Below are 13,903 nucleotides of genomic sequence, written 5' to 3'. Positions count from 1 at the left end.
TCTCCCAAGCGGCCCTTATTCGTAACATTCTATTGATGCCATTTCGAACCCAGTTGTGTCGGGCTCAGCCAATGGTTGCAAGAGTTTCCACATGGACAGAAACGAACGACCCCTTGTGGTAGTTGCGTGGCTTAAACGATCGGACAAGCGCCAATCAGGGTCCACTTTTACTCTTAGCCTCACTTTGATGCCTACCCCTCCTTGAGGGGCGTAAGCTCCATTTTTGTCTATCATCCTTCGCGACATCTTACTTTGTACATTTGATATCATTAATACCGCGGAAGGCTTGTTAACCATGGATCCACTTTCGGGTGCAGCAAGTGTTATCGCAGTTATCCAGTTAACCGGAGTTATCTTACAAATATGTGGAAAATATCTCAATAACGTCAAGAGCGCGAAGCAGGATATTCAGCGTTTCCAAGAGAAGGTCGCCGCCCTTTCACAAGTCCTTCACTCGCTCGATGAGCTGATCCGTGGATCTGATGGCAACAAACTTACTGCTACGCAAGACCTGATCGACAATATCGCCAAATGCTCCTCAGCACTTACAAATTTGAAAGAGAGAATCAATCCGGAAACGACGCAAAAGCAGATGAGGAAATGGGGCCTTCGAGCCTTAAAATGGCCACTGGCACGGTCGGAGGTAGATTTTGCTATCATGGAGCTTGAGTCGTACAAAACAACATTTGCTTTGTCCTTGCAGGTTGATCAAACGTAGGCTCCGGACCGAAACCCGATTTCTTAATTATTGATATCAAAGGCCAACTCTGACGCTGATCTAGGAGATTGACCAACTCGATACACAAAAAGATGGACCTTAGCAGATTACAGATTGCAAAACAAGCAGCATTCGACTCCTACGGCAACCAACATAGTGAATGTCTCCCGGGGACCCGGATCGACCTACTTCGAGAAATCGAAGAGTGGGCAAAATCGCCGCACGGAAAATGCATATTTTGGTTGAACGGCATGGCAGGGACAGGGAAATCAACAATCTCCCAAACAGTTGCAAGCCGTCTTCAAGAGCAGCAGCTTCTCGGGGCCAGCTTCTTCTTTCGGAGAGGTGAAGAGGACAGAGGAACAGCAAAAAAGCTTTTCCCAACATTGACCGAGCAAATGGTCAACCGAATACCTCAAATGCTGCCTCGAGTTCAAAAGGCAATGGACGATGACCCTAATATTTCGGAAAAGGTGTTGAGAGAGCAATTTGAAAAGCTTCTACTGAATCCACTGTTTGATATTGAGCAGCGCGAAGAGATCAAAAGAAGAGTGATCGTGATTGATGCTCTAGATGAATGCGATTCAGAAGATGATATAGGGATTATTCTCCGGCTCTTACCCCAAGTTCGAAAGTCAACTTCTGTGCAACTACGGTTTTTATTGACAAGCAGACCTGAGTTGCCGATCAGGCTGGGCTTCGAAGGGATCACCGATGCCCACCAGGATATGGTCCTCCATGAGATCGAAAAGCCAGTGATAGAGCATGACATATCCTTGTATTTTGAGGATCAGTTCCTACGCCTAAAACAGAGGCGCTCATTTCCACCAGACTGGCCGGGAGCCGCAGCTACCAAGATATTGGTTGATAGGGCCGTCCCTTTGTTCATTGCAGCTGCTACCATATGCCGTTTTATCAGTGATGTAAAATGGAACCCTCAAAAGCGACTTGAGGCGATATTGACAGACCAATCAACCTATGTGTCTAAGATGGACAGCACCTATGTTCCCGTGCTAAAGCAACTTCTCACTGGGCAAAATGAAACAGAGTCACGGAAATTACTCGAAGAGTTCAAGGAGATAGTCGGGGTGATCATTATTCTTGCCACTCCGCTCTCGATCAACTCCCTTAGCCACCTAATAGACAGAGAGTCAGATGATGTCAAATGTCGATTAGACCAGCTCCACTCGGTGCTCAGTGTACCAAACAATTTCGACACACCAGTCAGGATCCTCCATCTGTCATTCCGAGATTTTCTCTTGGATCACCGCGAAGACGAAAGCAAATTCTGGATCAATGGAAAGTACGCAAACCAGCGTCTTGCAGAACGATGCCGTCAGATCATGCAGGACAGCCTAGAGAAAAAACATCTGCAGACTGCCAAGTGAAGGCATACAATGGAATGAAATTAGCAATGATTCGATTCAGCATTATATACCTCCCGAACTGAAATACGCCTGTCGATACTGGGCGCATCATCTGGTACAATGCACGGACTTGCCTAGCATGATGCACAATGTTTATCGATTTCTCCAGGTGCACTTTTTGCACTGGGTGGAAGCAATGAGCCTACTGCGCCTTACGTCAGCAGTATCAGGTATTCTTGATCTGCTCCAAACGGCCATATCGGTAAGTTCCGAAGATAATCATAGATGATATGCACTGACAGATTTAGGGTGACGACTCTTCTCTGATTTCAGATTTCGTTCACGATGCAAAGCGCTTTATTCTGAAAAATCGCCAGATAGTTGATCAGGCCCCGCTTCAAGTTTATTGCGCAGGACTTGTATTTGCACCCCGAACGGGGATAATACGTAGAGAGTTCAAACGGTCGCTTCCCACGTGGATATGTCAGTTACCACAAGTTGAGGAAGAATGGAGCACGCTCACCCAGACCCTCGAAGGCCATTCAGGTTGGGTTGATTCAGTGGCCTTCTCGCCCGACGGCCGCCTGCTAGCGTCCGGCTCTTATGATGAGACAGTGCGGCTCTGGGACCCAGCGACGGGCGCGCTCACCCAGACCCTAGAAGGCCATTTAGATGGGGTTGGATCAGTGGCCTTCTCGCCCGACGGCCGCCTGCTAGCGTCCGGCTCTAGGGGATAAGACAGTGCGGCTCTGGGACCTAGCGACGGGCGCGCTCGCTCAGACCCTCGAAGGCCATTTAGGTTGGGTTGGATCAGTGGCCTTCTCGCCCGACGGCCGCCTGCTAGCGTCCGGCTCTTATGATGAGACAGTGCGGCTCTGGGACCTAGCGACGGGCGCGCTCACTCAGACCCTCGAAGGCCATTTAGGTTGGGTTGATTCAGTGGCCTTCTCGCCCGACGGCCGCCTGCTAGCGTCTAGCTCTTATGATAAGACAGTGCGGCTCTGGGACCTAGCGACGGGCGCGCTCGCCCAGACCCTTGAAGGCCATTTAGATGGGGTTGGATCAGTGGCCTTCTCGCCCGACGGCCGCCTGCTAGCGTCCGGCTCTAGGGATAAGACAGTGCGGCTCTAGGACCCAGCGACGGGCGCGCTCGCCCAGACCCTCGAAGGCCATTTAGATTGGGTTGATTCAGTGGCCTTCTCGCCCGACGGCCGCCTGCTAGCGTCCGGCTCTTGGGATGAGACAGTGCGGCTCTGGGACCCAGCGACGGGCGCGCTCACCCAGACCCTCGAAGGCCATTCAGGTTCGGTTGGATCAGTGGCCTTCTCGCCCGACGGCCGCCTGCTAGCGTCCAGCTCTCGGGATAAGACAGTGCGGCTCTGGGACCCAGCGACGGGCGCGCTCACTCAGACCCTCGAAGGCCATTCGGGTTCGGTTGGATCAGTGGCCTTCTCGCCCGACGGCCGCCTGCTAGCGTCTGGCTCTTGGGATGAGACAGTGCGGCTCTGGGACCCAGCGACGGGCGCGCTCACCCAGACCCTCGAAGGCCATTCAGGTTCGGTTGGATCAGTGGCCTTCTCGCCCGACGGCCGCCTGCTAGCGTCTGGCTCTTGGGATAAGACAGTGCGGCTCTGGGACCTAGCGACGGGCGCGCTCACCCAGACCCTCGAAGGCCATTTAGGTTCGGTTGGATCAGTGGCCTTCTCGCCCGACAGCCGCCTACTAGCGTCCAGCTCTTATGATAAGACAGTGCGGCTCTGGGACCCAGTGACGGGCGCGCTCACCCAGACCCTCGAAGGCCATTTAGGTTCGGTTGATTCAGTGGCCTTCTCGCCCGACGGCCGCCTGCTAGCGTCTGGCTCTTGGGATAAGGCAGTGCGGCTCTGGGACCCAGCGACGGGCGCGCTCACCCAGACCCTCGAAGGCCATTTAGATTGGGTTGATTCAGTGGCCTTCTCGCCCGACGGCCGCCTACTAGCGTCCGGCTCTTATGATAAGACAGTGCGGCTCTGGGACCCAGCGACGGGCGCGCTCACCCAGACCCTCGAAGGCCATTCAGGTTCGGTTGGATCAGTGGCCTTCTCGCCCGACGGCCGCCTGCTAGCGTCTGGCTCTTGGGATGAGACAGTGCGGCTCTGGGACCCAGCGACAGGCGCGCTCACCCAGACCCTCGAAGGCCATTTAGATGGGGTTGATTCAGTGGCCTTCTCCTCTACGCCCAATCCATCTCACGCGGCTCCAAGCATCTCTATTGAGCACGGCCAATGGATAGCATTGAATGGTAAAAGGGTTCTGTGGCTTCCTATCGAGTTTCGACCTAGTCGTTTCAAGATAAAAGATAATATACTTGCCTTAGGACATGCATCAGGGCGGGTTTCCTTTATTGGATTTTGTATGTAACACTCAATCATTCTTGTTTTTCCTCTTTCCTCTATTTTCTAATCCCTTTATAAAAGAAGGGCCTGGGAGAAGGGGATACTTTATACGGCTCTATCCGGCTTGCGGAATATCCCATAAAAATTCTAGTAGTACCTAGTAGAGTCGCTAATTCATCTGAATAGCTAGCTTTTGCCACAGAGGCTGCTTAGTGAAGAAATCGCTACGTAATGGAACCACAGAGGACTTTGAAATCCAAAACGCTCATTACGGGTCACGTGGCTTACGTTGTTGGTCTATGTGGCACCCGTACTGGTCCGCACGGGCGGCCAAAGGCAGTTTATGATAAAGAGAAGGGTTTGAATGTAGGATCGATCGCTTCATGTTACTGTATGGTGTCCTCCGAAGGAGGATTTCAATCATCTAAATTCTCAACACTAAGGTCTGCGTGCCGAAAATGGCCCCTAGCACTGTTTTTCTTTGCCCCAACCTGATTGATACACCGTTCGAGAAATGAGGCGAATTCTCGGTCTGGATCTTCTGCGTAGTAGCACCAATTGCGTCGTATAAAGCCTTTGAGTTCAGCAAAAAACTCTTCAATCGGGTTTAGGTCTGGCGAGTACGGAGGCAAATACACCAGTTTGACTCCCGCATTAGCACACATCTGCGAAATCCGCTCAGAGTGGTGAAACGATGCATTATCCATGACCAGAACAGATTTCGGCTCTGGCCATCTCCCGCAATGACGAAGGAGCTCATCAACGAAGTCTTCAAACACAGCGGCATCCGTCGAGCCGCGAAAGACTCGACTCATCAAAATACCATCTTGGGCATACGCAGGCAAAATTTGATAGCGCTCGTCACGGTGGAACTGAGACACTTGCCGAGGTGCTACACCGAGTGGTGACCAACCTGTTCGTCGGAACCCAATGCGCTTATCGCATCCAGATTCATCAACATAAACAAGATGGTACGACTCAAAGTCAGAGAGGTTGTGAAGATATATTTCTCGTAGCTCGGCGTTCTGCTCTTTCGCACTATGCCGAGCAGTCTTTTTAGACCACCCTTTAGATACGAGAGCCCTCCTAATGCTAGAGGTTGACGCTAGCATCTGGAATTCATCACATAGAAAGATAACCATCTCTTCGAGGTACAAGCCTGGTTTTTCCAGCAGATGGTCACAGAGCGCTTCTAACATGGGTGGTGTTATGCTTCGTCTTCGACCGATACGAGTTGAGGGGGCATAAACTTGTCCAAACAGTCGCAGGTTTCTGCGAGTATTTTTGATGGTCTTTTCGCTACACTCAGCTGCGTCAGCCATTTGAGACGTTGTTAGTGAATCACTTTGTATCATATCACGAATAAAACATAGCGTTGACATAGGTAGATTCGGTGCCATATTGTGCATATGATTCCACTGAAAAGGTGGTGCTGCAAAATGATGGAATGTTAGGCATAGAGGGGTAGTGTATAGCTGTTTCATGTAATATACAATATAATATGTAATGAAACGGTTCTGAAATTTATAGTCATTCTATTCTTAGGACATAATTAGTTTCGCTTTAGCCGAATACAGATTAGGGTGGTTTCGGGTACGGGCCGAGAAACAATGCGTTAGTGTCCACAGGGGAATCCGTTTTCGAAATCTACTGTACCCACCAGCATGTCGGTGCTGCTAATGCCGTTCTCCGAGATCAACGGTCGATCACTTCATGTCGGTGCCGGATACGCCGTCCTCCGAGACAAGACATCAAACCTTGTCAATACTCACTCCACTTAACTCGGTACAGGTAGACATATGATCGGCAGAAATGATGTCTCCGCGGAGTTACTGGTCTGTAAACATTCAAAGGCTGAGGGTCGGTCAGGTTCAAAGACGGTGTATGAATTAAAATATGGAATCCATTTGTAAACTGGGAATGAGAGATGATCTGCACACTTTACAAAAGAGCCCTGAAGCCTATCTTGACAATGCAACTCAGTCTCGTATGCGGTAAGTCGGATGAATTGATATAGCTCCATTTCATCTCTTTTCATTATACGTGCTCGTAGTGCGCTGTCGTTCCCTCTTTGACTGTTTCTTTTCCAAATTCTCTGTTCTCCATAATACGATCCCTTTCTGCGTCGACAAATGTCTGTGGCCGCTTACGTTGGGTCAGCTCTTGCTTGCCACACACAATCGGCGAGGGATGTCGGATGAAAATTTCGTCCATGTCCTCCAAGGTACGTCGTGAAGTTTCCGGGTAGAGGCAGAAGATTGTAGGGAAAAAGGACCAGGCAATAATAGCGAAGACTAGGCATGCAAAGTCAGATTCCAGCATTGAAAAAAGATCCCATGTAGACTCACTCAGATAGAACCTCCAGTGTAAGGTATTGACACCAACACTAGTGAACTGCGTCACGATGAATCCGCCCATCCAGTTTGTTGCCGTGGCTGCGGCAGCACCTCGAGTGCGCCAGCCCAGAGAGTTCACCTCGGAGTTATAGACCCACGGGACTTTGGCAAAACTTGTTCCATAGAAGAAGTAATACAAAAAGAACATGGCAGTTGTCACTCGTCCCATCTACTTCTATTAGTCATCGAACAAAACGAACCCCAGGAATCACCTACCTGTTGTTTTCGTGAAGGATCGCCCTCGCCAGTTCTAAGGCACATTGCAGCAATAAGATAACATGCCCCCATAGTTACCGAGCCATAGAGCATTAGCCTCGAAGATAATGTTAGTACATGTTTGCTCGGAAAAGGAATTGAAAGGTCTCTTGAGTCTCACTTACTTGCGACGTCCAAAGCGATCAATAATTGCCAGACAACAAAATGCGGAGAATAGATACGTTGTGCCATTGACAGCAGTGAGCAAGCGACTCTCCTCTTCTCCGAGTCCAACACTTTCCTGCAAGAGAGTCGGAAGATAATATCCAAGCGTATTCACGCCGCTAAATTGCTGCATGAACTGAGTACCACAGGACAAGAGCAGCCGACGGAGGTTTTGTGTCTTGTCGCGGCACATCAAGACATCCGCCATCGGTACCTGACTTTGACGCTCAACCTCGAGGGCGGACCGTATGGATAAGAATTGAGCAGTCACATCTGGATCGTGAACATCCTTCCTTTTACCCTCCAGTCTCGCGATCACCGCGAGCGCCTCCTCGTGTCGATCTTGGAGAAGAAGCCATCTCGGAGACTCGGGAACAAATATCAGTGCACCAACCACGATGCATGGGAATATGAGTTGAAATCCTAAAGGGAACCTCCACTGTAGGGCCTCGCCTTGGAAAAATAAACCATAGTTCATCCAGTTGGATAGACAAAAGGCTGCCGTGTTGGATAGAGAACCGACTACCACGAGCTTTCCACGAACTCGTGGTTTGGAGCACTCGGCTTGGTAAACAGGGCACGTTGACGAAGTCAGCCCCATACCAAAGCCATTAATAATACGGCCAACGATCAACTGCGGCAAATGCCAGGAGACAATCTGGAGAACTGCACCAATGGTGTTGCACACCAAGCCGAGAGTAATTGTCTTCTTTCGACCGAATCTGTCGCCGAGGGTGAACGCAAAGATAGCGCCGAAAAAGGCTCCGAGCTAGATCTCGAGATTAAAATGACATCTAGTCGCAGTATAGTGGGGAGACGAGCTCACAGAGAAACAACTCGACGTAATGCCGGAGATATTTGACTCTTTCGTCTGGGGGAAGTGTTTCTTGAAGTCGGCTGAGATTAAAACTCCTGAGAAGACACCTTGATCATAGCCAAACCATGCCATCGAGCTGAATCGTGCTTTAATTAGCGTTATTCCCTGTGTAGGATTTGAAGGACTCACCAAGCATTTGCGACAGTGATGACAGTGATCAGCCATCTCCCACTGAGCCGATCTGAGAGATTCAAGCTACCCATTGCACCGGTTTATATGCTTGAATTGGAATCATGTAGGGTCCCGTCTGAGTGCTGTGGATTTCGTTCATTAAATACCCCCTTGCCCCTCTAGAAATCCTTTGCCATGCTGTCCAAGGCTTGGGGGGGTGGGAAACCTATCATGAGTTGCCACATAAAGCTAGAATCCAACCCGAGGTAATCAAAGGAGGAGAGAGGAGATCTGACGATGTCCCAAATGTGGAGAAGGGAAAACGGCATTCCCCATGGGGGAAGACGGGGGAAGCGGCACACGGGGGTAAGCGGCATAGGAGGATCACCACCTCCATCTTGGCGAAATGCTGAAATGCTGAAATGCTGAAATGCTGTTAACGAAAACCATTTTTGAACGAGTAACTTTACTCTCTATTCCCCGGAGGATCTAGATATCAAAATTAGAAGTTGACAACTGATGAAGGTTAACAATACATCCTCGAATTGGTTGTTCATTCTGCACCAGCCATAAAGAATACAAGACATACTACTCGAAACACCAACCCTTAGAGAATCTCATTTATTTCGCTAGGTAAACATCCGACTTCAACGGCAGCTGGGTGATCTTTCGCTCAGCGAGACTGACTGAGATACCAGATCCCTCACAGTATCATGAAATGAATGATACGTATATCCCAGTTCCATTGCAGCAGTTTGACCATCCAACCCACAGCTCTCGTCAATAACTTGGTCCTCTTGTGTGACTTTGCTCCTTAGATCAGGGAACTCTTCCGCTATGATCTTTGCAGCCAGGCCATAGGAAAATCGCTCCGGGGATGACGGAACGTATCGTTTCCCGCCCACCTCGTTCCGAAGTAGTGACTCGACATGTGCAATGGCAAGGTCGCGAACATCAATCCAGAACGGCACTCGTGCAACAGGCAGAGGGTTTTCTCCATTAGCGATCTTCCACAACATCGAATTCGACTCATTGAGTTTGTCCACATGAGAAACGGGATGCACAACCGGTCCAAATGTCATAGGAGGGCACAGCGCGACAATATCGAATGTCGGGCTATGTTCCTGCACATATTTCCAAGCCTCCAGTTCAGCGAATTTCTTCGACCCACGATACGCAATGATGGCATTCGTGGCTGGGTCCACGGACTCCTCATAGGTCAGAGGGTTCCAATCATCACCAGTGTAAGTGAAATATAGCGGGCCCTTGCGATTTGCATCAAGGACGGAAGCGAAGGAAGAAGTAATGACGATGCGCCGTATTTTCGGATTAGTGCTGGCCGCTTCCAGAACTGCTCGAACACCATTTATTGCGGGACGGACAAGCTCGCGCTCATTGTTCCTTGTGTTGTATGTGAAGGGCTGTGCGAATGAGTCTTTAGTCACTGGAAACAAGCGAGATCAAAGACACTATAGCTTACACTGGCCGTATGGATCACTCCATCCACTCCTTGAACGGCTTCCACCAAGCCACCGGGCCTTCCAAAGTCGTCGATTTGAACAAACTCCAGTCTCCCTGAGTGCTGTGGACGAGCCTTGATCATAGAATCGCCTTTCTCCAGTGACCGTGTCGCGCCGCGCACTCGTATTCCACGAGCGAGCAATACGTCGACGATGTGGGCGCCGATGAAGCCGGTCGCACCCGTGACAAGTATAAATTTGACCATTTTTCTGTTAAAACAAAATGAAGAACCGACTGGGAGAAGCCAAGAGTGCAGGAATAAATAATTGGAACCTCCAGGGCTATATGTTGTCAGTCTCACTGGCCAATGATCATCCACGGGGGAGGCGGCAGCTCCACTGGGAAATCCCCGCAGTCGGCTTTCATTGCGAAGAGATGCGCCTTGTCGAGACGGTGAATGCAATGATGTGCTGTTATCCTCGTTTTGGTCTTGCGTGGATGGGGAGTAGAAATAGTCGGAACCAGGTCCCCATTTCTTTTCCATCCGTGTTTTCATTCCTTTGATACTGTTTTCAGATATATTCCATAATGAGTACTGATTCCGCAGTCCACGTGCAGGATGTCACAATCACTTCTTTCGAAGTCATTGACCTGCGATTCCCTACGAGCCTAGACGGTGTAGGCTCGGATGCTATGCATGTAGGCACCAACGGCTCACATCCTTACATCCAGCTGAAAACAAACCAAGGAACTCTAATCGGAGAGGGCATTGTAAGTCTGAGATTCACTTCTTGGTGGAATTCCCGTGCTGATACGATTTCACCATAGGCATTTAGCAATGGTCGAGGCAGCGAACTGATCTGCATGGCTCTCGACATATTCGCCCGACGTGTCGTGGACAAAACCATGCATGAACTGACTCGTGACATGGGCAAGACCTGGAGGTACATGGTATCCGACTCGCAGTACCGCTGGATCGGCCCTGAAAAGAGTGTCACTCATTTGGCTGTCGCGGGAGTATTGAATGCTGTTTGGGATCTCTGGGGCAAGATCCTGGGCAAACCGGTCTGGAAGATCGTATGTGACATGAACCCGGAGGAAGTCGTGAGATGTATTGACTTTCGGTACATCACGGACGTTATCACACCCGAAGAGAGCGTTGAAATGCTCAAGAAAACACAAAAGGACAAAGAGACCCGCCTACAAGAGGCGCTCGAAAATCGAGCGGTTCCCGCATACACCACTTCTCCCGGGTAGCTGGCCTTCTCGGGAGACCGTATGCGAGAGGTACTCCAAGAGACGATCGCGGCAGGATATACCACGTTCAAGTTCAAGGTTGGAACCAATGTTGAGGCTGATCGGGAACGTCTGGCCGCAGTGAGAGAGGTTCTGGGGTATGATCAAGGACACCAGATCATGATCGATGCCAATCAAGTCTGGAGTGTTCCACAGGCAATCGAATACATGAAACAGCTGGTGGAGTTCAAGCCGGTGTTTATTGAAGAGCCAACCAACCCGGACGATGTTTTGGGACATGCAACTATTCGCAGGGCTCTGAAACCGTACGGTGTCGGCGTCGCAACAGGCGAGGCAGCACAGAATCGCGTCACTTTCAAACAGCTGTTGCAAGCAGAAGCGACCGATGTTTGTCAAATCGATGCCGTACGACTTGGCAGCGTTAATGAATGTCTTGTGAGTGTAGTCTATCATTTCCTTTCTTGGCCATTCGTTCTGACTGACTAGCCAGGCCGTCATGCTCATGGCGCTGAAATTCAATGTTCCATGTGTACCTCATAATGGTGCAATGGGCCTCACCGAATTGACATCTCACTTGAGCACAATCGATTACATCGCTATCAGCGGACGCAAATCAATGCTCGAGAATGCGGACAGCCACCGGGAAAACCTGCGCCATCCTTCCAAGATTGAGAATGCGCACTACGTCACACCACTCGATCCAGGATATTCAACTGGCTATACTCACACGGCATTGGAGAAGTATACGTATCCATCAGGGAGCTTCTGGAAGAGTGATATTGGACTTGAAATCATTGCTCAGCCCACTGGGGGAGAGTTGTAAATAGACATGTCCAGCGCATCGATCATGTCGATCCTGTGAAATTAGCCCCTACGGGCTCACACTCTCGTCGGCTTATGAACTTGTCAGCAATTCATACGCGAGAAAAGCCTTTGCTTTTTCTGGACGTCTTCAAGTATCGTTATAACAGCCTCAAGACTAGAGAAAGCCCAGGGCCGAATATTGTTCAAAGCTAAGCTTTGCAATGCGTCAATATCGGTCACCAGATGTTGCAAAGCGGGATTTAGTGAAGCAAGCGTTAGAATCACAATGGCACCGAGTGATCTGTAAGATTCGCCTTGTCAGCACTCGTCAGCCATCCTTCGGTCCATCTCACGTACGATAACGAGAATGTCCACGTGTATTGGCTCGGGGTTTTGAGGATCCTCGCCGTGCTGTGGATGTAGCATCGGCAGCTCTCGAGGCAAATACCAGCTTTCTCAACCATATCATGGGATATGGAGGTGACATCATGGGTCACAATAAAGAGAACAAATGGCCTGTATATTATATGACGCGTGGCAAAGTACCGAATCCGTAGTATTGCCTGGCGACCATTCGATTCCTGCATGGAAGCTTCGATGTTGAGCTCTGGACGAAAGATGTCTGGTATGGAAGAATGCCATAACTCGAGTTGTGAGCGTAACTCGTCGCAAACTGCACTTATGGACGATATATCATCTATGGCAAACTCCTCTGGTGTTGCGAATGTGGTGGATGATAGCGCCAAGCCGTACTTCTTGTTCGGGTAGAGGGAATTATGCACGCGATTCAGTAATCTACGAATAGATATCTCTGCGAGATAGCAGGTTGATTGCATCGTCCCAAGGTTAGTGCACTCCGGAAGACTGATTTCGTCGGTCAGTTGTTGCAGACCACTTCGGGGGGAGTTCCAGCTCGGCGAGGCGATCGCACTCGATCAAAAAGCAGGACCAAAACAGGCGGATCAGGCTCTCTCGCCACCAAGATTCCTTCTGCTGAGTGTCAATCCTGCGCTATTGTCAGAATTGCTCTCTTCTTGGGGCTATCAGAGGCCTTACCCCGAAAGTTTGAACTGGATTATCGTCGTGGCAGAGTAGACGAGTCGCCAGCTCTGCAAAGGGCGGACGATATATGCGAAATATACACTAGCAAGAACAAGCGCCTGTGGTAGCATGAGACTACATGAAAATGACCATGCTGACTGGCTGAGGAGGGTTGGCATGGCGTGCTGCATGTACTGCATGCCCGGGGGTGAATGAAGAAATGTATGAGCATCTGGTGGTGAAGCAGCGACAGCACCAAGTGCCAGGACGACCATGCATAAGGCCGATGCGGTACTCGAATCGGGCCCATTCTCCAGAAACCGGCGGAAGATATCTTCGAACCTGCCTGGGTCCAAGATTGGATGGTCATGATGAGCTGACGCGAAGAAGATAGATACCAAACCAGTAGCAACATCACTTTCGATTTCGACCGATGGTTTCGGTACTGGCCAAGTCTCAAATGACAGCTCTGGTGGCAGGTGAGCTCGTGATTCTAACAGGAAAAACAAATCGGTCGGATACTCCCCGATGAGGGATTTGACTGGGGGTAAGCTCAGGAGGTAACTAGAGGATTTTTTGTGTTTGACCGGAATTGTCAATGGGGGTAGTTCTGGCAAATCTGGTTGCATGTTTAATCCGGAGAATAACCAGGGCGAGGGCATGGTAGCATTCGGAAGCTCTCTTGGAGGAGCAGTTGTATGTCCTGATGGCGAGGCCTCGGGGACGGCATAAGCACCGATATGGGACTTGGCAACGTTTGAGATCTGATCCGACTGAGTCTTGAGCATTGTCTCGATGTCTTGTAAGCGGCTGAGGATTTCTCGAGTGCCACCGGAGGTGTCGATCCTATCTACCCCTGTGAGAGGACATTCGCCTTGGATAGTGAACCAACACAGACCTCTGGGAGGGTAAATCATCATAGTGACATTCCACCTCTAGCTCTCTGCAGTGAGCACATGATGGCTTCTGGGCATCACATCTCCGTTTCCTGGGTTTCACTTAGCACTGGCATGAGACATCGAAGTGGGGAAAGGTCACCTACCGACTGCGACAAAAAGTACAGGCCAGGGCTGCTC

General features: G+C 50.1%; 7 protein-coding genes across 7 annotated transcripts; 3 read left to right on the top strand and 4 right to left on the bottom strand.

Annotated features, from left to right (window-relative positions):
* Positions 1-295: 295 nt before the first annotated feature.
* N7519_000018 (uncharacterized protein) lies at positions 296-718 on the top strand (the record flags this gene model as incomplete). The annotated part of the gene is made up of 1 exon (XM_057286798.1): positions 296-718. The coding sequence occupies one exon, from the start codon at positions 296-298 to the stop codon at positions 716-718; it is 423 nt and encodes a 140-aa protein (XP_057152881.1).
* Positions 719-810: 92 nt separating this feature from the next.
* N7519_000017 (WD40 repeat domain-containing protein) lies at positions 811-4,485 on the top strand (the record flags this gene model as incomplete). The annotated part of the gene is made up of 3 exons (XM_057286797.1): positions 811-2,053; positions 2,846-3,150; positions 3,217-4,485. 3 exons carry the CDS (start codon positions 811-813, stop codon positions 4,483-4,485), a joined length of 2,817 nt encoding a protein of 938 aa, XP_057152880.1.
* Positions 4,486-4,876: 391 nt separating this feature from the next.
* On the bottom strand, positions 4,877-5,782 carry N7519_000016 (uncharacterized protein; the record flags this gene model as incomplete). Its single annotated transcript, XM_057286796.1, has 1 exon — positions 4,877-5,782. One exon carries the CDS (start codon positions 5,780-5,782, stop codon positions 4,877-4,879), a length of 906 nt encoding a protein of 301 aa, XP_057152879.1.
* A 715-nt stretch (positions 5,783-6,497) lies between these two features.
* On the bottom strand, positions 6,498-8,356 carry N7519_000015 (sugar porter family MFS transporter; the record flags this gene model as incomplete). The annotated part of the gene is made up of 6 exons (XM_057286795.1): positions 6,498-6,754; positions 6,809-7,025; positions 7,073-7,169; positions 7,237-8,045; positions 8,103-8,229; positions 8,283-8,356. The coding sequence occupies 6 exons, from the start codon at positions 8,354-8,356 to the stop codon at positions 6,498-6,500; spliced, it is 1,581 nt and encodes a 526-aa protein (XP_057152878.1).
* A 555-nt stretch (positions 8,357-8,911) lies between these two features.
* On the bottom strand, positions 8,912-9,990 carry N7519_000014 (SDR family oxidoreductase; the record flags this gene model as incomplete). The annotated part of the gene is made up of 2 exons (XM_057286794.1): positions 8,912-9,685; positions 9,745-9,990. 2 exons carry the CDS (start codon positions 9,988-9,990, stop codon positions 8,912-8,914), a joined length of 1,020 nt encoding a protein of 339 aa, XP_057152877.1.
* A 323-nt stretch (positions 9,991-10,313) lies between these two features.
* N7519_000013 (uncharacterized protein) lies at positions 10,314-11,805 on the top strand (the record flags this gene model as incomplete). Its single annotated transcript, XM_057286793.1, has 4 exons — positions 10,314-10,496; positions 10,554-10,952; positions 10,983-11,417; positions 11,473-11,805. 4 exons carry the CDS (start codon positions 10,314-10,316, stop codon positions 11,803-11,805), a joined length of 1,350 nt encoding a protein of 449 aa, XP_057152876.1.
* Positions 11,806-11,853: 48 nt separating this feature from the next.
* On the bottom strand, positions 11,854-13,747 carry N7519_000012 (fungal specific transcription factor domain-containing protein; the record flags this gene model as incomplete). Its single annotated transcript, XM_057286792.1, has 5 exons — positions 11,854-11,876; positions 11,903-12,087; positions 12,144-12,650; positions 12,679-12,792; positions 12,843-13,747. 5 exons carry the CDS (start codon positions 13,745-13,747, stop codon positions 11,854-11,856), a joined length of 1,734 nt encoding a protein of 577 aa, XP_057152875.1.
* Positions 13,748-13,903: the final 156 nt, after the last annotated feature.

The sequence above is a fragment of the Penicillium mononematosum genome (genome assembly GCF_028829835.1).
Source record: "Penicillium mononematosum strain IBT 11891 chromosome Unknown utg000001l:1.0-4488741.0:1.0-4491989.0, whole genome shotgun sequence".
Lineage (NCBI taxonomy): Eukaryota > Fungi > Ascomycota > Eurotiomycetes > Eurotiales > Aspergillaceae > Penicillium > Penicillium mononematosum.
This window is presented reverse-complemented; position numbering and strand designations above follow the sequence as displayed.